General features: G+C 51.0%; 1 protein-coding gene across 2 annotated transcripts in view; it reads right to left on the reverse strand.

The window, feature by feature from the left end:
* The window catches only part of LOC144106277 (uncharacterized), a 148,083-nt gene continuing 121,510 nt past the window's right edge, over positions 1 to 26,573 (reverse strand). For both annotated transcript variants that reach the window (XM_077639041.1, XM_077639039.1), the window contains 3 exons: positions 24,642 to 24,818; positions 11,454 to 11,760; positions 1 to 2,315 (listed from right to left, as the gene is read on the reverse strand). In XM_077639041.1, the coding sequence (XP_077495167.1) occupies positions 2,217 to 2,315; positions 11,454 to 11,760; positions 24,642 to 24,818 (583 nt within the window). In that variant the 3' untranslated portion in view covers positions 1 to 2,216. The remainder of the gene's footprint in view (positions 2,316 to 11,453; positions 11,761 to 24,641; positions 24,819 to 26,573) is intronic.

Consider the following 26,573-nt stretch of genomic DNA (forward strand, 5'->3'; position numbering starts at 1 on the left):
TTTTTCAATGTGTTCTCGTGGTTTACACGCGCAGAGGCCGCGCGGTTCTTCTGTCCGGGAGAATCAAGTTGGCAGTAAAGTCGCTAGGCACTGGAAAGTAGCGCATATTTGACACCGTCAGGCGTTGCACACACGTACGCATATACATATATAGATCATGTGTTACCGACAGCGACCTTTCGAGGTCGTGCGCGTAAAACACGTGGGACACTGGGCAGGGATTCGAGCTTATAAGCATCTGCCAACTCGGCGACGCCATTATGCTGTGAAGGTGCGTTTATTTTTTTTCAAGCCCATCGACGTCTGCTCAGCGACCATCAAGAGCTGCCGCAATATCTCCGCCACGGTGAATTGGTTTAGAGGGTCACTAACTAGAAAAGCATCTGTTCTAGGGAAACACTTCGACTCGGCCCGCGGTAAAGGCGGCAGCACTTTGCAGAAAAGTTGCACACGTCAGCAGCCCCGGACACAGATCAGCAGAGTTGCCTGAATGCTGCGCCGAGCTCATTCTGCAACAGAAACAGGCCGGGCTTAATACTTTATGTAGTCAACCAGAACGTCGCGCTCCAGCCTCGCTTCCCCCTCAGCCTCCGGGACACGGAGAACACTCCGCGACGTTTCGGGTGCGCGACGCTCCCTCGACTTTCCAGTGTCCAGCGACTTTAGTTGGCAACCCACGGCTGTCTCCCTGCCTCTCTGAAGGTATTACATATACGTACACACCGCGCACTTTGCCAAAAAGTTTCGCGCCAAATTAACACCGCCGGGGAGGATTCGCCCGCGGTTTTCACTCTTCACGGACAAGAAGAAAAATAAAAAGAAACAGGCGGACTTCGGGAGAACTGCATATCACACGGCAGTCACAATATGGCCTGGCCCGCGTCCTCCGCTGACAAAAAAAAAAAAAAACAAAGTGTGCGCACCCGCCCACTAAAAACTTCAGCTGCCACACGTGCGGACAGCAGTTCCGCGGCTGGCTGGTCCCCGGGCGGGCGTCCGCTCGAAGTCAACCGGGCCCAAAACGAGGCCTCGAAGCGACGAGGGCCTTCCCGCTGGCCGAAATGGCGGTCACCGGTTGCGCTGTGTCGTTCCAGGCGCACTGCGCTTGTTCCTTTCCGTCCATCGGGCGAGGGGAGGGGACAACGGTGCAGGAATAGGGAGTCAGACGCGCGCGGGCGCTTGCAAGCTGCCAAACACATGTACATACACCTTGTGTGCCATACGCGGTCCCCTCACGACCTGCGTCACGGCGCTTCGTCACTGGCAAGCTACGGACGCACACGGTCCCGCGACAGACATGTACCAACCTTAAGGTGAGCTCGATCTACGTCGTCAGTGCCAAAACAGGCACGCATCATTAACTGTACACGGCATCGATTTCATACGTCGCTTCCACAAGACACCGTGTGTCTCGGGGTGTCCCTGCTATCAAATTCATTCGCACGCATGCGGGCTACTGTTCAATATATATACACAAAAACCGCGAGCTAGGACTTGCGCCCACGAGAGGTTGCGCGCCTGCTTTTGCCATACGTTCGTCGATTTCAATCCACATTACGTATCCAACACCTCCTCTTGGTGTGCCAACACATTCTGCAAACCAATTCGTCAGCGGTGCCAGGCATGCGCCAATACTGTACACCGAGAGACTCGCGTCCAGCGTGTGGACAGACGGTAAGCGTGATTATTTAAAAAGAAAGCTGCAACTTTTCGTCTCGTCTGCTGACCTTCCTCGGCGGTACGTCTGCGTCCGTAGACCGCAAGTGAGAACAAGCCGTAGCACGTCTCGTGAAATGATACAAACCGGCACCGGGTTCTCAACCGGGCGAGATGACGATCACGCGATCGCTTTGCGAGATCCAAAGGGCAACATCACTCGGGAAGGACCAAAGAGAGAGAGAGAGAGAGAGAGATAGAAAGCCGGGGGAGAAGAGCTCCCCCGAAGGAGGAGTGGTCAAAGGCACGCTCGGGTCGCAAAACACGACGCATTCACTTTGACGGCGACGACTCCCGCTTGGTCTCGGCCCTAGTCCATCGGCTGCTCAACAGCTTCAGCTACGGGATGGGAATAAATAAAAAAAACAACAGCAACGAGAAGAGAGACGAAGCTCGAAGAAGCCAACGACAGAGAGAAGAGAGAGACACCCATGTAGAGGCACAGAGAAGCAGTCGGCGCCCGCCGGCACATTAGCAGTGTCCACAACCCACGGCGGCGCCTACTGGATGACGCAGCACTTGCACTTTGGCTTCTTCTTGATCATCACCTGCTCCACGGTGGAGGAGTCGGAAGGCGGCACCACGATGCCATGCTGCACCTGCACACGGAGAGCAAAGAGCCTGACTGCAACGCTCACTGGACTGCTCAGATGGAGACTCCATAGACGCCACACCACTGTCCCCATCAGCTTCACTACGTACACTGCATGAGAATACCGGGTCATGTGCCAGGGGCAGCCACATTGTCCCAACAACTCCTTTATCTCCTTTATCTTCCCTTTGCATTAACTTACACGCCCTGCCTGTGACCATTTCTTCTTTTTGATTTCAACTCGGGTATGTGACGTAAGCTCCTTGACCCACTCTGTTCTCTTCCTATGCCTTACCTTTGCACCTTCTGTGACAGAGTGGGGGAGAGGGGGGGGGGCACTTAACGGAGTGCCGCTAAAACATCGATTAATGGCTTCCGTAAGCGTTTTACTGATCTGCGCTGCCTCGAAATCCTGGGTCGTCACTAGATCTATGCTTCTCAACAGAATGCGACAACTGGGAGACCCAAGCCCAAAAATATCGTTGGTCACTGTGCAGCCAGAGTACAGCATTCCCATATTCGAATAAAATGCTCTATATTTCGACGGCAATAATGCACGCAAATTATCCTGAACCGGTCCAGGCGAAATAACTTGGCGCACTCGACAGGATCGGCAAGCGCAACGCATGCGAACCGTCCATGACGCGTATACATCGACTATGACAGCGATGTACAGGCATCTCCAATATGAAAGGAAGCAGATTACACGCGTTTTTTAAAATTAATTCTTCATGAATATATGAGAGAAGAGCACATTTTCCTCTGCTCAAGTTTTGCTCTGGGCAGATAGTGCCCCTGAGACACTTCGGTGTGGAGGTAACCACAGAGCTTGCTCTTGTATACAAATTGACTGTTCCCTTTCACACTGAAACTAGCTGTACACTTGTCAGTGTGAGTGCACAGGACGCATCATCATCATCAGCAGGACTATGCAGGACTAAGGCTTCTCTTATACATCTCAAATCAGCCCTGTCCTGTGCCAGCTGCGGCCACCCAGATCCCGCAAACCTCCTAATCTCATCCGCCCGCCTAACTTTCTGCCGCCCCGTGCTGCGCTTGCTTTCTTTTGAAATCCAGTCTATTACTCTTAAGGAGCATCTGTTATCTGGCCTTCGCATTACACGCCCTGCCGATATAAGCAGGTAGCAAGCAGAGTTAATAATCGCGGTCACAAATGACACGGCAGTTGCACTTCCTATTCTGCTGCACTTCTATAATGTGGCTAGGCCAGACCTTTTGCATGCAGCGACAACGGACCGTGCATGAACCAGCTGCACTGCAGAGTGCTGCTTACTGCCTCAAAGAGTCGTTTGCGCAGTCTTTACGTCTGATGTTTAAACGCGTTTCTATTTGCGCAGAACATTCCGGCACACCCCCGCCCGCACCTGATCGGTTGCGCGCTGGGCGAAGCCAAAAATATGCCGCATCTGCTCTGACCCTTGTCACGGCTGGCATACTTCACAGAGAGATACGAGCTAGCGCTTATCAGCAGAAACAATGCCTGAGTGAACCAGCCAAGCCAGAGTGCGGCACTCGCTGAGGTCGACGGTAAGCAGCAGCGGAGGTAACAGCTCAGCCTCAGATTATAGGCAGCGTGCGGACCGCGGCCTGCAGTCGCCCCGGCGGCCGCTGTCCGGGACTCCGGAGCAGCACGAGCTACCCGTGTTTTTCCCCGACCGACTCATCAACGGCGATAACATCTTGCTCGCGCACGATCAGGTTGGAAAGCAGCTTGAGTGGGGCCTGAGAGCTTGCACGTTTTTCGCGGTGATTTTTTCCTCGAGTAAGCAAAAACCCGATGCACCTGATGGCTGAAGTTGCTCATGCACCTCACATGCTCCTATACTGTAAAAACGACCGTTCGCTGTGTACAGCGTCTAGAGAAGAACTTCACTGAAATTGTCAGATTGTCCGCAAGACTCCTAGATAACTAATTACGCTGCGAGCCCATAAATGTGATGGTCCGTCAGGAGGCATCAGGAGGTTAATCGAGCCAGTGTGATTAAATGGGCTTAACTTTCGGACACAGCCGCTGTTGTCTCACTTAGAACGTTACCATACGTACTTGCAGTGCTAGACACTGGGCAGTACTAATTATTATAAGACACAGTAACAAACTACTGACAAAGCACGGCAACCTAGCCGTAAAACTCGCGCAAGAAGCAATACTTTCCCGAACTCTTCTTTTGCACACCAGATGATTACCATGCCTATGACACCCTGTGCCGACGGCGCAACGCGACACCCCCTGTTTACGGTCTACAAAACAGACTGCTACGGGAAACAAGAAAGAAAAACAGACTGGATATAAATGCTGTATCTCGCTTTAAAGGGACACTGAGGAGAACTCTGTCAGATTTTTTTCGTTAGCAAAATCCGACAGTTCGGCATTTCATGGCTTTGTTGCCGCTTGTCCGGGAGCGAAAGATGCATTTATTTCAAAGAAATTTGGATTCGAAGTTGAAAAAGTTTTCCCGCCGCTCCGATTGAAACTCGAGAACTCTTATGATGTCACGGAGAACTCTTATGACGTCGTAGGACGGAGTGACGTGCAAGGCGACGTAAACGCAGACTCCAAGATTTCTGGAGGCAAGCGGTGCGGTCTAGCAGCAGCCGAAATGAAAGCTACCGCCGCCGCACGTTGAATGCATCTATCGGAGGTCGCTGCCGTCGCTTCGTTTACGTTTGCACCGGCGTCTTGCCAGCGTTACGATGGATCCCGTTCCCGAACCCGACGACGAAGTTCTCGCAAATACTCCGGCCTGCATTTCAGCGACCTCAGCCAACACCCTCTCAATGCTAAGGCCTCTCCACCGGCCGCGTGACGTCACGCCAAGGGACCGTGCAGGCCCCGCGCTCCGCGATTTCAGCGCGCCGCGCCCGTCTGCACTATTCGGGTACTGCCGTACGTAGCTGCCTTATAAGTGATTCCTTCATTTTCATTTTTGTCGTTGCTGCAGAAAAGAAATTCGCTAGTTTGTGCGCGCCTTAGGCTATCATTTTATCTGCTTTATATATTTTTTTTATTGCAGAACACCTTATTGTCAAGAAAGTTCGAGCTGCTAATACAGTTTTTTATAATAAACAATTTAGCATACGGCCGCCAATTTCGCATTATTGGTCATTATAATAAAAAATTGATTAGTTAATTTCAATTAATCATCTAATTATTAGGTTCTATCACGTACATGATGTCTGCCGTGCGGTAAAATCCATCCGCACAGACCGCACATGCGTATATCTAGTTGTTAAAGTAGAAGTTCGTGAACATTGAAAAAAAAAACACCGTCTACTGCGCATTGTGTTAGTTTTATTCTGTATTGTGTTTTGCTTAAAGCTTTCACACACAGCAATAATGACACTCACAATAATGTTGCGCTGTTGAGTATTTGTACAGCTAATCTGACCCTTACAATAAAAAACGACGAGACACCAGCAATGAAGTGTGCGCAAAGCATTTTTATTGCTTGGGAATAAAACTTACTTCTTCTCAAGCGTTGCTGCTTTCCGGGCTGCGGCCTTCTGCTGCGCATTGTCTTGTATGGCATCATTTCTTAGTTTGCAAAAGTTGTTTAGAACAACGTTGGTTGCAACGCGTACTACCAAGCGCAGGAGAGTTTGTGCAGTGTGGCCATTTTCACATGTCTCAATGTCGTGTTCGTCCAGGAGGGAAATCGTCTGTGAAATCACGACACCACGTTGATTTCTACAGGAGAGAAAATCTTCCGCGGTTGCTCCAAAAGACAACTTCTCTGCAACTAGTTTAGTCATCAGTACCATGTGAACTGTGCATGGCTGGGGAAACTTCAGCCCTCCTCTCGACAGGTTAGCTATCATGGCAGTATTTTCCGCTTCGATCTCTCGATTTTCAATCACCAATGTGCTGAAGCAAGCAGAACATGAAAGCTTCTTTAAAGCAGCATGAGCAGCGTATCCTGCAATGTAGACAATAGCATCCATGTCAGAGTGGGCATGTGTAATATCGTCGTCGCTGACAGCCACAGAAAAGTTGCATGGGACAAGATCCTCACTTACGTCTTCAAACTCTGTTTCCTCGCGTGGAAATGTCAAAAGTTTTTGAAGACGAAGCTTCTTCTCACATTCGTAGAGCTGACGCACGGAAATGTGGTACTGTGATCCTGCCAGCTGGCGGTAACGGCCGAACCGGTCTTCTAGCGCATCCGTCTGAAATTTGCCCAGCAGTACGTACTTGAAGTGAAGTTCTTCTAAGCAGTAGCGCGAGAGTTCTACCAGAGAATAGCATGTCAGTCGCAAAGCACTGTGAGTCTCTTTCGTCAGCGAGCCACTGGTGATGTTTATTCTTGCCCAAGCGTCCAACCAGTCCACAACGCCGCTCAGGAAAGCTAACTGTGTGTCATCAACAGACCTTACAGGGTCTTGCATGCTGTCCCTTAGCCTCTGGCCTTTGCAAGGGGTCTTAACATTGACTATTTGCCACCATGTGAGGATAACGTCAATGAAAAGAGCAGTCGACTCAGCTTGAGGAATCTTGAACGCGGAACCATGTGTCCTGAGGGCATTTGAAACAAACTGATTAATGACGTCGAGAGCGAGCTTTACATTTTGCCGCTCCATTGAGGTTGGATTCACGGCTTTTGCGTTCAGTCTGTAAGCAGCCTTCACAAGCGACGTCTTCTCTGAAGAATAAAGCTGCCGCACAGCTGCGAAAGAAGCAGCTTTCATACGAGGAGGCCCTTCGGGCATTGCTCCACTCAAGTCCATTTCAGGGAAATAGAGGCATGTTCCAGGGTTTTTCTGGTTAATCCAATTGTTCCTAATGCACTTCAAGAGATGCACAGGATCGACCACGTAGAAAAGAGGGCGAGCGTTATCGGCTGGATGGGGATAGACAATGCTCACCTGAGGACTTGTAGCAAATAACGACATCATCTTGCGGTTCAGAGCATTGTTGTCCGTTATCACAGCGATAATTTTGAGCCCCATTTTCTCAACATTAATGATTATGTTCTTAGCATGCTCGTGCAAAATTTCTGCGCTCAGTTTGCTCACAGGTAATATGTGAATGACGTCCTTGTTTGCAGAAAGGAGTGATTGTACCATGAACACATGGGCTGTTGTTGCTGGTTCCGTTGAATGAACCGACGATCCTACTATTGTGCCCCCTTTGTAGTCGAAGTATGGTTTTATGTGGATCTCATCGATCATCAGGGTCACTGTCTTCTCGTGGTCTTTCATTGATTTGACTCGTTCTCGGATGTAGGAGAGACAGTGCGGTTGATTTTGCTCCACAAGAGGGTCAGCTTTGTAATTTGAGCAAACACGGCGCAGTGTGGAAGGATGGGGCAGAATGATTCTTGATGCAGCTCTTGTGAAGTGATATGCGTGAGGAGAAATTGAATTCAAAATACTGGCGAATACCAGCAGCTCTGCGCTATACACATGCTGTTTCGCGAGGAGAAGCTCTATCTGCTCAACCAGAAATTTCAGCAAAGAAGACTGTTCTTTCGTCGTATCACTGTCCTCAATGAGGTCTGCAAGCAGTGAACCGACAAACTGCAATACTTTAGTATGTTTCGACTCTTTCGTCACCTCAGGTATATTATGCAAGCCTATCTCGAGTTCTTCTAGCAGCAAGGACAGGCTGGAGGTGTCGCATACTTGAGCTGGCAGAATCCTGCCTGAAGGAAGCGACAGAAGCTTCACTCCATTCAAGAAAACAGAAAGTGACAGATCAGGGAGAACTACCAAGGCGCATTTCACATTAGGTGAAGGATCATTCTCGATGAGAAGGAACCTAACGCACTGCTCATCGACAGAAACGGTCCAGAATTTCGTGTTGCAGATTCCAGGCAACTTAGATTTGAACTCCTCGTAAGATGAAACTTTGTTTCTTTTCTGTTCAAGCTCATTAGACTGAAGTGACTTCCTCATAGCCTCCTGCAAAGCAGCGTTTTCCCTTCTTGCTTTTTTCGTCTCTGGCGATTCACTCCGTCCAGGCGTTGAGGACAAGTATTTTGGGCAGTTTGGAAAAACAGAATGCGCAGCATCAATCTTCAACTGTAGCCTGTCACGCTTCACCTCTATTATTTTCCCTGTCAGTTCATCTTGGTGTGACAACGTCGTAATGAAGTCGCCTGCGTGGAAGTGCAGTTCACACACCTGCACGAGAAAATGAAGCAAGGCCATTCGCCATGACTCTCCATTGCCTAAAACACTAAGTAAAAAGAGTCTGAATAGTGAACAGCTTTTACATATTTACACAGCTTTTACACAAGCCTTATGCACATCCACAGAACTAAATGCTTCCTGGACAATTCATACATAAGTGTAAGAAGTGATATCATTGCCTACAAAGACAGCATGCCTTTCCGGGAGCGACAGCTCACAACTAAGATAATTACCAGCGCCTATTAAGCAATATTTCAGAGTCTTACCCTCGAATGCTCTGTAGGTGTGAAATCCTTCCGTGGAATGGCTCGCAACCAGGCTTTTCTTCGTACTTCGTCTCTTGGGAAGCAATAAACACGTACTTTGGGACCATTCTGGTAGTTCCCGCGGCACCCGGGAACACAGCACCGGCCCATGTTTCACGAAGTTGCACTCGCTACACGGCAGGCAATCAGTTTCCCATTCGTGCGCTAGCACAGGTACGCACGCCACACAAGAAACGGCCACACGAAACAGACACAGCCGTGCGAGGAGCGAACGGAAATGCACCCAACGCCAGGCTGAAAGACTCAAGCAGCAGCTAGACGCTCACTGCAAGACTGCGTTCGTGTCTGTGCTTGCCCGGGCAAGCGCGAGCACATCGAGGGAGACAACCGAGCGGAGCGGAGCCGCGCTTGGTGAGCAGCCTGACCGGACACTTGGCGTGACGTAGCGCGTGTGGAAAGGAGGGCCTGGAGAGGCCTGAAGAAAGTATTTAGAGGGTGTTGCCTCAGCCCCACAGAGCGTGCGATGCTTTTGTGGGAGCACGGTTAGGTTAGGCGCCGGCGGGTCGTTTCCCCCTTCCTCAGTGAGCAGCCGTTGCAAATTAAATATCATAACCCCAGTGCGGGGAGTCGCGAGGGGTGCGTTGCTCCCATCGGAGGCTGGCCGGGGCTTTGGGGACAACGAATTGTGATTCCTTGAACGGCGCGGGAAGGCGAAGTTGTTATTTTTTTTACACAAAAAACGGGTGGGTGCTCAAAGGCGGTCGCATTTAAAGTTGGCGGCTTGAAACTAAAGCCAGCGCCCGACGCTTCAACGGCGTCCGCTAGATCCAACGGGTCCACTGGATCGGCCTCTCTCGCCCACTTGCATGTGCCTTCAGATGTGTACTGTGAATGTATTAAATTAGCCGAGAGCTCGAAAAGAACAGCTCAGCCCAACTGCCGAAGCTATTGAATTACGTCACAACGCGCACCTCGCCGCGGAGCCGAATCAGTCTGGCCGGGCCGGCGGCGGCTGACGCACTCGGCGCGAAATAGACATGCCCCAAGTCTCCGCCAGTGCGATAAAAGTGCGGCAAAGCCGCCGAACGAGTCGGCGGTCAAGCGCAGTTGGAGTATAGAGGGTCTCGCTTTGACCGACGTGACGTCGCCGTGCAGCGCGCGCGCGCGCGTTACGCCGGATCATAAACGCGCCCTAACAGAGCCTGCGCTTAACCGCGAACCAACGTATTCGGTGGCGGAATCAATGGGAGCCACTGAAACCTCCCGCCCACTCACTGAATAAAAAAAAAAAATCCTGCGCCGAGGCTCGGAATCGAATCAGGGCCTTTGGCGTTTGAGGCGGAGACGCTACCACTCTGCCACGACTGCTCAAAGTGTAACAATAAATATAGGCGCATCTAGTGAATGCACTCTTCCGATGCAGAAATCTCAGCGCTTTCGCTACATATATCCTGGCCTAACGGAGCTAGTCATCAGCAATTTTTCTTAACTGCCTTGTACCTTGGCTCCCGTCCCTAATAAACGATTTCCGTTAGGTAGTTTGAAGCTGACTGGCACAGCCGGGAATGTTTCGCCGGGCGAGCGTGCGAATACACAAGTGCTGCCTTGTACGATCACCGACCATCGTGCCATCATATTTTTTCATCAACCGTGGCGATCATCTGACAAGCCGTAACAGGCTCCTTCAAAGGTTAACCAGCACTTGAAGCGGCACTTGGAATTCCTCTGCTGTTCGGCGCTTGTAAATCGAGGCGCGTCAAAAACAAAACCACGAGGCAGACAAAGCTGATAGACACGAAGCGCCATAAAAAATCGAAACTCTCTTGGCCGCCTGTGGCGCCGCCAAGAATCGGTTTTCTTTGCTTCTAACATTCAGGTTGTCTTTTGTCTGCCTTCCTTGTGTGATAAAAGTGCACTATCGGTTTTAAAACAAAACTTACTTCAATATTGAGCCGCGCAGCCTTCCTTTGTCAGCCTCAGAGATTCGCGCCCCATGTAGCTAGGATAATTCCTCCAAGGTGGCGTCTCTTGTCCTATGACGTCGCCACGCTTGTACTTGCGAGATTGGCGTGTGGTGGCGATACCTGTATTTCGGCTGTTGCTATTTTCTACCTTACAAGAGCTTTGTTTTCAGTAAGAGTGGCGTTTTTGTGATCAGGTGCTGTTATTCTATCGATACAAGCCAACTTCAATTTCCCCTCAGTGTCCCTTTAAGAGCCACGAACGCGTGGCCACCGCGCTAAGCCTGCAGAAATGCATTTTACAGCGCAAGCTGCATAAGGGGCATTGGCCGCGGACTGACTTTCGTCGTCCAATGCAGAGGATAAGCGCCGGTGCAGCACAAGGTCCTCTGACCGGGTAAGTACTGGTTCCACAGCTGCAGGGGTAGACTGACACTGAACTCCCACACTCATCTCACGCGATCCCCTGCGTCGTCAACCAGTCGCTCGTTACTGCCTCGAAGGTGGGCAGGTCCGAAGAGAGTGTCAGCTAGTGCTCAAGCGTGCAGATGTTTGACGATTGCGCTTTTTTTTTTTCTACGCGTCTCTATCGAGATAGATGTGCATGCGCACGTATGGTCCCGACGTGTCGCAAAGGACAGTCCGCACAGATCTCATCTGTCTGTGTTAAGCTATTGCGAAAAAGAAAAGACGTTCTTTTCCCCTTCTGGCTTCGTGTTTTCAACCATGCCATGAAGAGCAAGTCGCAGGGGCGGCCGAGGCACGCACCTCGACGAGTCCCTTCTTGACGCCAGGCGGCGCGGCGGACCCGTTGGTGCCGGGTTTGTCGGCGCCCACGGGCGCGGGCGCCTTGCTGGGCGACACCTTGGACTCGCCGTTGGCCTGCTGCTGCTGGCTCTGCTGGGGCGACGACGCGTGGGTGACGGAGCCGTCCAGCTGAGAGGTGAAGAAGCCATCCGGCTCGCCCTTGACGGGCGTGATGGGCTTGCCTTCCTTGATCAGGCTCACGATGGTGTCCGCCTCGCGACTCAGCTCACCGTCCGGCCGGAAAGGGTTGTCCAGCCCACTCTCGGTGCTGCGCCAAGAACAGAGAGAGAGAGAGGATGGAGCGAAGACCTCCACGAGTGTCCGCCAAAAGTAAACAGTTCTAGGAATTTGCTTCTGAGCATCGCGGTGTGGCCATTGTAGCATCAGTAGAAGTCCACCTATTTTATGGGGAGGTGGGGACACGAGTTCTGAAGACACCTGGCAGGCTGGCGAAGAACAGTGAGCCCCACAGCACGGCCCAGGAGCAAATCGCCCGAACACTTCATACTTTTGACAAAGGCTGTATGTACGGCGCATGCATCGCGCTGCAGATGCTTCCTGCGACCGAGAGAGCTCAAGCGCGCCATGCTGCGGAGTCAGTCCTTTAGCGAGGACAGTCTGGAGCGCAGGCGCTCCAGACACGCCTATAAAATGGAGCGCTCTAGAGGACTGCCCTTTTTACTCATTTTTGTTTGTAGAGCGTACCACACCGGGGTCTCCAAACCTGTCTCAGCGTCAAAGATTACGTGAAGAACTACCCTCCTTTTCTGAAAAAGAATCCTTGTTATCCAAAGGGTGTCAATGGTGCAACAGGAGTCCGAATGCGACAGCAGCTCGGCGGCTGTTTGGACGCACGCAGACCTTAGAAGAGCGTCGTACAAACAGCATCAAAATGTAAGAGGAATGGGTCGCACCACTGTGCAGTGACTACAGCGGCACGCGACGAAGAAACCGGCCAGCGCCGACCGATACACTCGTGCGCAAGAACTGCACCCGAATGCCTCAGCTCCCACGGGCTCACATTTCATATCCACGTTCCGTTCCACCGTACAGTTCTATTAGCACAGTGCTGAAAGAAATGACGCCGGTCTCAGTCAGGCTCCATCATGCGCTTCGACAACGGGACTGAGCCCCCTCCGCTCTCCTGATTCGAGTACTCGTGCACTGCCCCGGGGTTTAAAAGATGATCGCTTTCTACTTCACTGGTCCAAATTTCGATGGCGCACTGACGACTGTTCCTTCTCGCTGGTAGCTTACAGTTTCGGCCACTGCACGGTAAGCACACCGCGGATGTTTCTTTAAAGGAGTATAGACACCTTGGTTGCATATTTTCTTTTTTGCAATGATGCGTAAGCCGTTATTATACGTCAATCACCGCGCGGTATTCCCCTACAACCGCTAAACAATTTATAATCGATTTTTTCATTTCATGCTGTTTTGGTTTCGATTCCAACAGCACTTGACGTCAAAGATCAGCATATGTCACGTGAGGCATAAAACTGCAATATAATCGCTGCTTCTTCATCCGCTGCCACTCCGGATCTTGAGGCAGGCTGGCTTTAGCATCGTAGTGAATTCAAATGACGAAGCAGAGATTTTATCGCAGTTCTTTCATGCCTCGCGTAACCTAAACGGACCTTTGACGTCGCATCCATCGTTCATCTGTTGAAGCCAAAACCAAAACAGGGAGAGAAATTCAATTATTAATTATTTAGCGATTGTAGGCATATGCCACGAGGTGATCCATGGTTACTGATGTCTTACGCATCATCACAGCGAAGAAAACACGCACCTAAAAAATACTGAGCGGCCGCTTTCTTTCCTGTTATCGTAAAAACTCAACAGCAATGCGTACCAAGGATGATCCAGCTGCTGTTTGATGCATTTCGCAGCGACAACTGTTAAAGGTGCACTAAAGAGGACTCTGAACTGGTCTTTTTACCGCGGGGTACTCGATCTACACGTTCCGAGCATTCTTAGAAACTTCGCATTATTGTCCTGTGCAGCCGATTTCCCTGTTAAATCGAATTAAACATCCCGGCTCACGCCCCCCCCCCCTTTTTTTTTCTTGAACTCACCTCCGAAAGTAGGAGGAATCAACCAACGCGGCTTGCCGCTCCGCCATCGGCGGAGTGAGACGTAAATGAAAGAGTCCGCGCGTATCTTTATTTACGTAGGCCTAACTTGCGGCTATGTTGTCTGCGACTGAAACTGTTTATTCACAGAAACCTAAATCACAAAAAAAAAAAGCAAAAGCGAAGCCGCCACGCGACTGGCTGAAAGGCACTGCACGCGTTGGTTGACTCCTCCTACATACGGAGGTGATTTCAAATAAAAAAGAAAGGTGGGAGCCGGGACGTTTAATTCGATTTAATTAGGGCAGTCGGCTGCAAAGGACAATACTTCGAAGTTTCTATGAATGCTCGGAACGTGTAGATAGAGATTCCTCTTCAGTGCACCTTTAACATAACGCTTCCCGGCTCTGCGGCGCCAAACCGCGCCACCATGGTTGGTCACCATGCAGCGACGTCACGCGCAGAAAAGAATAATAGTGAATAAGCAATATTACAGACACCCTCACCAGCTGCGGCTGGCTGAATCTCGCGTTACACAGTGGTAGCCACTCTGCCAGTTTTTTTTTTTCGTGCTTTAATCCAACAGCACGGTCACTACGAAGTATCAGCACTCCATGCCAACATTCGCGTTAACCCCCTACGTCCATACTTTCTCATGCTTTCACAAGCACACATACTTACATGGAATTTTTTTTTTCTTTCGCTGTCGCCTTGCCTTTGGTAGTGCTTTTTCTCCTACCGTTAACAGTTCGATCAGTTGACCATCCTTAAGAATATAAACAGCATTTCGAGGACGCAGCACGGCTACCAGCTCAAAAAACGGGTGATTCGTTCCGAAATATAGGGCAGTGATAGCCCGCTTGAAAGGGAATTTTAAGTTCTAGTTTTGTTCCTACCGTTCTTAACCTGCCTCCGCGCCGCTGTTTCTACAACAGGCGGTCTGTCCCCGAGGGGGAAAAGCTCAATTAGGGGCCGCTTTGAACGTGCGGCAGCTCAATGCCATTCTCTTGATTACAACGCGGCATAGTTCCAATACGCGCGACTAGCAGCTACGCAGCAACAACGCGCCCGCTTTCCTTTCAAGGAAGTAGGTTACCTGCTGAGACAATAACTGCTTCACGCTCGGCTGCACGGTGGACTTGCTAGCTGTGCAGGCTTCGTAAAGGGAAATAAATGAGGAATTTTGAGCTCGACATCGCGATTTTGAACGCGACTAATTTTGAACGAACAGCTCTTGTTTCTGTTTAAAGCAACATCCGCAGATTTAAAAATGTCCTTACGGCGAACAAAAAGAAACGCGGGTTGAAAGAAGCGAATACGGACGATTTCCTTTCCCCTAAAGCGAAAGACATGCAGTGTAACGTGAAAGTCCATGTTATTTGTGCGGCGCATACAGAGCTGGTTGAAAGTCCGCAATCCACTTGGCGTTTATAGCCGTGAAAAATATGAGGAGGAACAAAGTACACAGAGGCCTTTTAGCGCCGTATGCGGGAAGCTCCCTTGCAGCAGCGTTTAAGGCTGCTTTGTGATCCATATAAAACAAGAGCCGCACATTTTTTTTCCATCGTCCGGAGCGCGAGGAAGTTCCAGCCCCGCAGCACAGGGACTGCACCCATTCTGTAAACACGGATTAGCCTATATGCGAGTAAAGAGAGCAAGCCGTACACTAGCGTTCTGCGGGCAGGGAGGGTATGCTTACTCCCATACCCAACAATTCTGTACTATCGCATCTTGGAGTGGGAAAGAGCTTGTGAAGGAACTTTTCTCGAAAATAGTAAGATTTCACTGTAACAATCAATATAACTGCAGATCTCCCGCCGGCAGGCTTGCATTGTTTTTTTTAATAATAATAATAATAATAATAATAATAATAATAATAATAATAATAATAATAATAATAATAATAATAATTGGTTTTGGGGGAAAGGAAATGGCGCAGTATCTGTCTCATGTATCGTTGGACACCTGAACCGCGCCGTAAGGGAAGGGTTAAAGGAGGGAGTGAAAGAAGAAAGGAAGAGAGAGGTGCCGTAGTGGAGGGCTCCGGAATAATTTCGACCACCTGGGGATCTTTAACGTGCACTGACATCGCACATTGTTTTTTTGCAATTAACGTTTTTGCAATCGTCAAAAGCGTTCCCCATTGGTTTTCAATGGTTGTCTTAACTGCTCGATGCGAGCGATGGAAAAACTTAAAAAGAGAGATTTTGCTACATATCGGAAGAATGGGCCATTACCTTCAATATTTCCATAAGACTACCTTAAAATATTCCGATATGCAAAATTTTTGCCCAAGAATGTTGCACATGCAGTTAGAAATGTAGGGAGGCTTTCTAAACGCGGCACCGGAGGTCTTGAGGTTAGCAAATTATGAAGGTCGAAACCACGGTTAAAATCTCCCAGAAGGAGAGTTTGTTTCCGTCGACAACCGCAGGTACTCCATATTTTTTTGCGACGCAAATCTACCCCAGAGCTTGGTGGGTATTACCCTAGCTGCCCCCGAAAGGGAGAGCGCTAGAGGACGGCTTACTCCCCTTTTTACTCCGACACAAATTCGCGTTTAGAGAGCAGCGCAAGCGAGGCGTCGTCCGGAGAAAACTTTACAAGAGCGCCGCGTGCACAGCACCGCCAACGAAAAATATACCCACCACTTCCAAAAGTCGATCAAAACGGCAAACCATACGAACGGCACAGTCATCGCGTGAATAGGATGATGGTGTTTTTTTTTTTTTTAATGGCACAAAAGGTAGCCATGATATTTCGGTCTGCTGCAATCGACGGTCAGAGACCCATTTTGCCAAGCATTTCAGCCCGGAGGAACCGAGCGCTGGGCCAAGGAAAATTTTGTCCATTGAAAACCCGGCGGCACTGGGGATCGAACCCCGCATCTCCCGCATGCGAGGCCGGTGATCAAATGACTAGGTCACCGCTGCGTCAGAGCATGCGAATACACGTTAGGGCACGTTGGGTGTACGTTAACGCCATCTGATTAACGCGAACTGCCGAAACCAGCTGGACGCGCGAGTTTTCCGTAACGACTCACTACAACGGCGTTCGAGAATGAGCTCCAGCGAGAGTCAGGTGCCGGCCGACGTCCCATGGAGCGAACATTACCCGCGATTTGAGTCCGACCTATTTCCCCACGCCTCGGCGACAGTCAATAGCCGATCGATGGGCACGAGCGGCCACGCCGTATATGACAGCCGCGGCGGCTCCGCAGCAAATTTTTTTACGGCGGCAACACGTTGCCCGATCGATGCGGACTCGAACGGGCCGAGCAGCACCTGAGACCGTCGAAAGTGGGACGCGTTCGGAACGGAGTGGCTCTTCATTTTTCCCCCGCTACGTCGCTTTTTACACGCCTGGCAGACGCGGAGATTGGGGTGGCCTCGAGTACGGAAATGTGCACTGCGCACCAGCTGACAAATCGAGAACAAGCTTCTTCGCAGGCGGTGCTAGGACAGGCCTTAGCTCCGCACACGCTCACTCAGGTGTAAGTTGCAGAGCACGAAGTGGCTGCTACCTATGCGAAGCCTCACCAACTATACGTGCGACGGCATTCGCGAAGCTCCATCATGTGCCCTAAGGGTCGATTATAAGGTGACCTGTTGATGGAAGAAATCCTCAGCTGGAGCAAATTCGAAGAGGCTACCGTTGTCATCGAAATGTGAACAAAGTTCTTGGCTGTTCCTAGCGTGACTACAGCTTCCAACACTTTATTTTCCACCGAATCGATAACCCTTCGCCACGAACATCCGCTCTCCGACGAATATTGTGACAGACGTGCAACCGGACAATACAACGGGCAGGATAGCGCGCGCGAGCTTCTCTTTTGGACACCGGGCATGCTTAGAGAACGACATCGGTGGATAACCGGGGGCCGTTCCACTACACTGTCAAGCATGGGCGTGCGATACTTTGTCGGCAATCGACGGACGGGAAACTAAAGCTCACATCCGCGGCACTATTGGGAAGGATGCTGACGAAAGGGAACGCGTGGAACCTTCTTTTTTTTCTGCACATATTGCGGTGTCCACTGAGCTCCTGAACTAGTAGCGCTCAACTCTTTCGGCGGGAGCTGTTCACGATGAGAGACTTCAAGCCAGTTGGGGTAGACACACAGCCTTGTCATGGCCTGCTTGGCTCGAAACAGCTTTCTGAGGCACGGTAAGTAAACCATGGCCCATGTGAGTGCATGTAAAAGCACGATAAAGTGTTGCCTCGAGCCCTAGGGAAGCCGTGATTGACGCCAGTGTACGCCACAGCGCGCCGTTCGAGCGCTCTATACGACAAATGTGTGGACGAAGTCGGACGTGGTCCATGGGCTGCCAAACAATTACCTGCTCGCCTTAAGCCACCGACCAAACACGGCGAACAAACTTTCCACAAACAAGGGGTAAATACACGGCAGGAGCGTTTGTTTTTTGCAAGCTATAATCCAGTAGCAAGGCATCAAGCTTAGAAGCAGCCTACGCGGCCGAATTCCACTGGAACATCCCACCAAAACAAGGGGGCTCCGACCCCAGCAACCGCTGCTGCGTCAACAGCGCCGCGACCTGTCTTTTTCGTTCCCGCGCGAGGGGGAAAAGGAATGTCCGCGCAAAATAACCTCGCGCGCCTGCATACAGCACAGACACGATGTCACAGAGGCCGGCCCCGTCACCGCGTGCCGTCGGAGCGCCCGGCACGCTCGCTTAACGCCATCGCGTCAGGCCAGCAGCAGCTGGCGCAGCGCGGCCGCTCGCCGGGGTCTCCGGGTCACCGGACAGCGCGCACACACACAAACACACACGAGGCACGGCGCAAAAACGCTAACGACGGCGGTCACGTGACACTCCCCGGCGCAGGTCTCTCGCCGGTGAGGAGCCAGCCTAGCCGAGCAGCGGGGAATGCGGTCTACGTACCCGGCCCGCGGCACGACCACGCAGTAGAGGTGAAGCCTAGCGTCCACGCTCATCGTCGTCGGGGGAGCAGCAGCCGGACATGGGAGCACGCCGTCGACGACTCAAACAACTCGCGCAGCACCCATTGCGTCAACAACCGACGCGGCGGGGCCAACTCACGAAACTGGAAGAAGGCGCGGCCGCCGCCGGTTAAAATAAAGGAGCGGGCGCGCTATTTCGAGCCCCGGGAGGCGGCGGCTGGGTGGGCCCCGAGTCGCGACGCCGCAGCGGCCGCGGATCGGTGCGGAGCTGGAGGTAGAGGGCAGCAACAGGACAGCCCGCGCACGGCGCATGCGCAGCTCCCTCCGTTTTCCCAGGGAAACGGAACTCTTTCTACCGCGCGCGAACCGCGAGTGAAAACACCCGCCGCTAGGAGGCGCCACAGCTCAAACCCTTCCGAACACTGGCGGTGGCATGGTGCGCTCCTAGCGTTTAGGTGAACATTTTGCCTGACACCGACGCCCGAGTGCCGCGAAAAGTCGCGAGCGAAGCGACCCCTAGCGGAGGCGCAGCAAACTCCAGTCAGCAGACTCCGTTTTTGGGCACTAGCACACGAACGTGCACCACCAATGGGCTGCGGCGTCAAAGTGACTGCACCTTTAAGCACTCTAGAGTCGATCGTTTCACTACCAAAGGAGACGCTACAATCGCTAAGTTCTGTACCTCAGGAATTCTCTCTCGCGCGCAGAAGCACTCGCCGTGAGTCGCCAAACGCCTTAACATACAGTGACACCCCACGATTGTAAATGGAATTATGAACCATGGAACTCCCAGGTGCATGAACGAAGACGTGCAGGGACACCAGTTCCCTCTTTTTCTATTTTGTAGCTTCCCTAAGCACGCCAAAATAACTCGGCATCCGCTTTTGTAGAACGTGCCGCAAGCTCGCTGCGCCCCCGCAAGATGCCCCCTCCCAGTGGCGAATTTTCCGCTACACGGAACATTCTGCTGCAACAATTTCCCAAGAGGTTCTCGCGCCATGTGGTGCGCCACTTCTAGCTTCGCCTACCCACGTACACCGTTTCGCCGCGGCGCTGAGGCCGATATGCTGGCGCGCGAGAGAGAGTCGCGAGACAGTGGTTGCGACTACGGTTGACACGGCCGTTTTCGTAATCTAGTTTGAAATTTCCTGGCTTCGCTTCAAAAGCACCGCGACGAAACGTGGCCAGAGAGCCGTAGGAGCCGGTTACAGGCCCGGACCGCAGACAATGCCTTAGGAGAATTGCTTCCGTCTCCAAGGCCAGCGAGAAACAAAAGCCGAACAGCGGGGGCGCTTCAATCAGTGCCGCCATCCCATCCGGTCACACCACGCCAAGGTTAACGCGGCGCACGGGCGGTTCCGCGTGTTCGCCGGATTACCGGGGGTGGAGACACGAAAGGCTTAGTACACGCCGCCCTGACAGCTCCAGATTGAGCTGTCAATAAAAAAGTGCGCGCGCGGGCGCCGCCGCCGTTGGCAACAGCGGCGCATACGTGGAACGAAGAGCTCCCCGGTCGGAAGGCGACCGCGTAATCAAGTAATTGAAGCGTAAGGGTTTACTTTCTCGTTAGTTCGCGCCCGCACTGCTGACCAAACAGAACACAGGCGAAGGTTTTCCTCCGTAAGGCGCATTCCTCACTACGCGAATGAGCCGCGTCTTCAACAGCAGCCACGATCTTGAAACGTCCTCTATATAGCAGCCATTCGTGAAGCCCGTATGCAGCTGTCTGAAGCAAGTCAAAGGGGCCGCCTTTTACGTGCGTGGTTGTACCGTGCGCTCTGGCGGAGGCAGCTGCACGATAGCGGACAGGCTTCTCTGACACACTAGCAACTCAATACGTATGCACGCACTTGCTAGCCTGCATCCACCACCGCGACTGCGCACAAGCATAGAAAAGAGGGAACTGTCAGTAGATTAACGACTACGCATACGAATAAATGAAAGCAAACTTTCCCTACATTCAAGGCCATGGATACGAACAGATAAGATGCGATTTCCCCCAAGTTCACGACTTGGGATGCGAATAGAAAAAGATGGAAGTTCCCTATAAGCACTGCTGTGCACACGAAATGTGCGGAAACTTACGACAGATTCACGACTACGGACACGAAATGATAAGAGGTAGGCTCCCGCGATGCATGACAACGAAGAGGAATATATGAAGACCTCCCCACATTCACGACCACGGACGCGAGTATATGACATGCAATGTGCCCAGATTCCCGACTACGGATATAAATTGATAAAGAGAACTTCCCCAGACTCACAAATACGGATACAAACCGATGAGATGAAACTTTCCCCACATTCACGACGACGGACACAAACAGAAAAAAATGGAACTTCCACTATACACGACCGTGGATACGAATAAATAAGGGAAGCTTTATTTCGAACGACGAGTTAGAAAAAGGTAACTTTCCCAATTCACGGAAATTGATTATGAATAAAGAGGAAACCCCCCTATAGGTTACTGACTGCGGATACGAATATAGGCAACTTCCCCACATTCCCAGCTAGGGATAGGATTAAAGAAGAAACTTTCCCCAGGTTCAGTCGCCGTGGTGGCTCGAAAGGCAACCATACCGGTAGCTTTGGTTACCATAACTTTTGGTACCTCTTTCCCCGAAGGTATACGAGCGCTTTCTTTCACTCTCCGCGGTGGCTCAGTGCTTTGGCTTTCGGCTGCTGATCCCGAGGATGCGGGTTCGTTTCCGGCCGCGGTGGCCGTATTTCGCCGGAATACAAAAACACCCGTGTGCTGTGCGATGTCAGCCCCCTTTAAAGAACACGCAGTTGCCTAAACTGATCCGCAGCCCTCCACTGCGCCGTCTCTCATAGCTCATGCATCGCTTCGGGACTAGTGAGAATTTACATTTATCCTTGTTTCGTGCAGCCCTTACAGAACAATTGGGACGTCATCACAGACATTCTACGCCGCACTTCCTTGCAAACCTCATTCGAAAAAAAAAAAGAGAAAGAAACAACCTCAGTCGCAGCATTACTCCATCGAACAGATCCAAAATGCCCCGTGCATCGCTCGTGACGTCAGGGCATATCAACGTGACGTCAACAGGAGAGCGCAGCAGCAGCCAGCGGTTCTCCCTCGGCTTCACAAAAATAACAACGGCAACGCAAGCGCAGTGACGTAAGAAGTTTGGCGGCGGGGAAGAGTTCAAGGGGCGATCAGATGGCGTTATTTCGGGCGCATCACGGGCGGGAAACAACACTCTGGCTGCGGCGCAGGTGACTCGATCGCGTTGACTGTGACGGAGTTCGGGAACTGTTTGGAGGCATGGGGCACTTGGAAAACACGAAACGAGCGAAGGAACATCCCACGCCTGTCGTGTCCGACGTTCCGCGATCCGCCTAGGAAGGCACGCGCGCCCGATGTGGTAATATATATATATATATATATATATATATATATATATATATATATATATATATATATATATATATATATATATATATATATATATATATATATATATATATATATATATATATATATATATATATAGGGGCCACTTTGGTGATGTAGAGTGCGATGAGGAGAAAGCCTCTTGCGCGGTGTTGCTGCCCCTGTCGCTGTTTGTGCTGAAACTGCTCATCAAAGACTACGCGACTGTAGACTGAAGCGCGGGTGCATCGTATGCTGACGCCTTGCGCATGCGCAGTGCATTTAACGTGCCCCGAGTTTCCAGTTACGGCACACAATAAAGTAATTAACTATTACAAATTACCAATCAAGTGACTAATGAAGTGTTAACTAAGTCCGAATGTTAATTGGCCATAGTAATTACAAATTAAGCGACCAAACAACTAATTACTACTTAACTGACTAATAAAATAATAACTGATTAACTGAACTGTTACTATATATATTGTCAGCGATGATTTTGCGGTACGGCATACTACACCACTGATGACGTCATCAGTTTGACTGGCAGCTATATTGTGACAGAAACGCGACCGGACACGATGGCGAGTCATGAGCCCCATATAGGCTTAAAAGAACAGGACGAAGCGTGCACGTCACGTAATTTACTCTCGAGTTATCAGCACGCTTATTAGTAAGCTAGCACGTACAGGAGAAGGTATTCGTTAAGCATAAAAAAATAAATAAAATACCAAGAAGAGTTAAATATACTTAACGCGCCTCGTGACGTGCACGGACTTCCGAGTAGGCACAAAACGCCACGCAGTCTATATACCGCTTCGCTGCACGTTTCGACAGACCTGCGGCCGGCGCGCTATCGGCGTTCGTACAGCGTACACAACAACCCGACTACAAAGACGACACATCACAAAGACGACACAAGAGGCGCCTCACGAAACATGGCGACCAACGTGGCCGCGAAGTCGGACATGCCCGACAGCTCGATCCGACGGTGAATGTCCCTCCAGTTTGCTCTGGCGCTGTCGTCCACTTCTAACAGCGATCCGATGGCATTCCACTCCAAAAGGAGCCTAGCTACACCTCCCCTCACGAAACACAGCAAGGTGAACCGCCCCGGGTAGCGTCGCAAACGACCAGTGGGACACCTGTCAGCTTATCAGCGCGTCAACAAAGGGCTGCTCGCTTTTCGCCATTCCAAGCTTGTCACTTGTTTGCGCGCAACGGAGATATGTCTGGCTTTATTTCTCCCTCCGAGCACTTCGCTTATCGCCGCGGACTTGCACACGCCGCCACGAGGACCCGATGCATGCCGAGAAGCTCTCATCCTTTCACAGCTTGATGCGTGTGTGTGGGCGGTCCGGCAGGATGACCTCGCCCGATAAAATGATGTCGCACTGTGTGCTCTGCAGAAACGCATTACTTTCCACTGTACAGCAGCACGCTCTATAGGTTTTGCAATGTTTGAGGACTTTCTGAACTGTTCATGTGTGCATCAATATTTTTCAAGTTTACTTTATAGCCACAAAATGCATTCACGGCTATGAAGAAGTTCGGGTTTTAATCAACACACACCGATCCGGCACGATTTATCGGGGCGATCAAGTAGCTGCGTATTTTTGAAGGCATAGATTAAAGACGCGTTCACAATTCTGTCATCTTGAATGATTTTTTTTTTCGTGCATGCCGATGATTATGGATGCACACTGTTTTACAATTTTTAACCCAAGCTACTTCACCGCTCTTGGATGATCTTTATAGAGCTGGAACAGATATGCACTGCCAGACATTACTGCTTTTCTTTTCTTCTACTTTCTATGGGCGGCCTATGTAGTGCAAGTAAATTACAGCCCAGCCTCGAGAATTCGAACCGAAGTTCCAATACGGGGAGCCCTATCGGCCTTCTTCATCACCCGTCCCCTCCCTCTCCCCCCTCGCAAAACTTTTTGAACTAGCTTCAAGAACAGCAAAGAAATCGGCGATTAAAAATGACGCTCCTCCTCTCCCATATTACTCATACACTTCGACACACCACAAATAAATATAAAGAAAGCATCACGTGCTGGACTGTCGATTTGCCTTCTGCCGGCGGGCTAGCAGCATCATGCGATCCAGGCAGCTCCCTGACGCACGTCTCTGGGAATAACATGCCTGAGTTCGACGTCACCGGCTTTGCAGCCGACGACAGAGAAAGGCGTATTCACCCCGGCCGAACGAAGAAGAAACGGCGAATGACTCCGGAACAACCGACAGAAAGGTGCGGCAAGTATATGCACGAAAGCACTGGCCTCGCGCAGGCAGATAGATACTCGAGCAGACGACCTTGGCGGCTACTCGAGATTGTGCCCGTGACGTCGAGCTGCAGCGAATGGCAGCTTCCGGTGGCGGCTCGATCACCATGGCATCATCGGTACTCATGACGTGCACTAACGAAAGTAGTTCCAAAAGCCGTCACTACGCCGTGATCAACAGGCTGGCGAACTTGAAAAAATAACGGTGTCTAAAAAATAAATAAATGGCCGTCTTCGTTCTAAGGAGTCATACTTCGTGTGACTGCTCTACGCATGGCAATCTTCTAAACCGAGTCTCTCAACACACGTGAAACGCCGCCAGTTCGAATAAAAGGGAAGTTCGAATTAAGCGAGTTTGCATTAACGCTCGGTTCTGCTGCACTTCCGGTGAGAGGCGGGTATATATTATAGCGTGCTTTCCCAACACAGAGGGGGGGAGGGCACTCGTTCGCTGCGTACCTCTGCTGCCTGACGTATCCGTCGGGCTCGTGGTGGTTGGCCATGGCGGCCAAGGAAGGTGCCAACAGGGGGAGCTGGTCTGGCCCGGTGGGCGACTCCGGCGTCGAGACCAGGTGCGGTCGCTGGGCCTCGTAGAGGGTCACTCGCACGCGCCACGCCTCCTCCTCCTCGCCCCTCCTGCACAGGGAGAGGGAAAGGCGTCATAAAAACCCCTGACCACTTCACGCACTGTACCCTTCGAGCGTCGAAAACAGGGGCAATGAACTGAAGAGAGAGAGACTCCCCCGGGGATACCCCTCTGTGGCACCGCAAAAACTCCCTCGGTGGAGCAATAAAGCCCCAATTCCACTTTCTCCAGTTCTGGCCAAGGCAGAGAGAGAGAGAGTAAAGGTCACTTTCACCCCTCAAAGGCTCTAGCCACAAGGGGAGCAAATTTATGCTCATTTTTAGCGGAGTATAGTATAGAGGGCCGGGAATGCGAACAGTAGGAGAACGCCCACCTGCTCTATAGTTCCTGTCCACGGGGTACACTGAGTGCTCCGACTGCACACACTCAAAGGAGGACAAACTGAGGTCGACTTGCATCGAAGAGTTACCGTGTTCCAACAACAAACATTTTAGCCAGAAAAGGCCGAATAACGAAATACAGGTAACTCCACCAACGGCATATTTCGCATGTAAACTGCGGTTCGCGGGCACAGTCTTGGTGCACCGACCCCAAGGGTCGGGCCACACCGCCATTCACTTTCAGTCGGAGACCCGCTAGGTGTAGACGTCACGAGTTTGAACCGTATGGAGAGAAAAATTATTAATGCAATTTTTTTTCACCAATAGATGCTTCTATAGCTCCCGGAAAAAAAAGAAAAACACGTTACACTCGCAAGGAGGCACAGAATCTTTTTTCTTCTCAGAACACAAACAAGGTGGAGCTTCCTCAGTGTCCCTTTAATGTCCTTCTTTAGGAGAGCCGGCCTTGTCAGTTGCTTATTCCAGTCCTCATGACTGATCTTTTAACCAACACGTTTGCACTCACCTCGCTCGCTCGCTGTACGTGCAATGCCCCCCAAAAAAGAAGGCGCTCCTTTCTCACCTTTCAAGTTTGATCGATTAAAACGCGCGTTCAACACTCGCGCAGTATGAGGAGAGACCACCTTGGCCTCGACCAAGGTCGTGTGGCTGTGCGAAGCTCAACCAAAAACAATTTTAACCACCACTAATAATGAAAGAAAGTGACAAGGCTCGCTTCGTTCGGCCAAGGACGTCAGATACCGGTACCGTGCGTGACTCGTGGCACGCTTTCTTTAGCGGAAGATTTTTTGTTTGTTTCGGCGTGCGTTGCTTGTTCTGCCCGTCCCGTGTCACGGATTACGAAACGTGAACACTGTCTCCTAATCGCCCACATGCACAAAGCAGGTTTCCGCATTTTAACTTCTTTTTTTTTTGCGCTTCTTCCCAGCGGACGAGCTGTTCTGGTTACGCCCCCGCAAGACGTCAATCACGAAACTGCTGACGCAACTCTCGAGCATGAAGTTTTAAAGGTTGCTAAAGACGTCCCGAACATCGATCTCCGCTCGTCGAGGAAGCAGGCCCGCGATTACCGGCAGGCGACAACGTTTCCTTATGGAAAAACACGACAGGATATTTTCCGCATTAACAAGAGATGAAGACCTTGTAGTGTTCTTGGACCTGACCTTGTCGTAACCACAGATATTCTTACAGTACGTACAGACATCTCTGTCGTGACTACAAAACCTTTTGTAGTATTCCCTAATCGGCTGCAGGTCGGTCCTGTCGCGACGACAAGACTCTGCGCAATACTACAGAAACGCTTGATGTTACAATAGGACGACAGAAAATTATGCTCTAGTCTGGATCGACTGCCGGATTTTGAAACCCGGCCGGGGCCCGCTCCGAACGATCGCTATCACCAGC

The sequence above is a fragment of the Amblyomma americanum genome, chromosome 10 (assembly GCF_052857255.1).
Source record: "Amblyomma americanum isolate KBUSLIRL-KWMA chromosome 10, ASM5285725v1, whole genome shotgun sequence".
Lineage (NCBI taxonomy): Eukaryota > Metazoa > Arthropoda > Arachnida > Ixodida > Ixodidae > Amblyomma > Amblyomma americanum.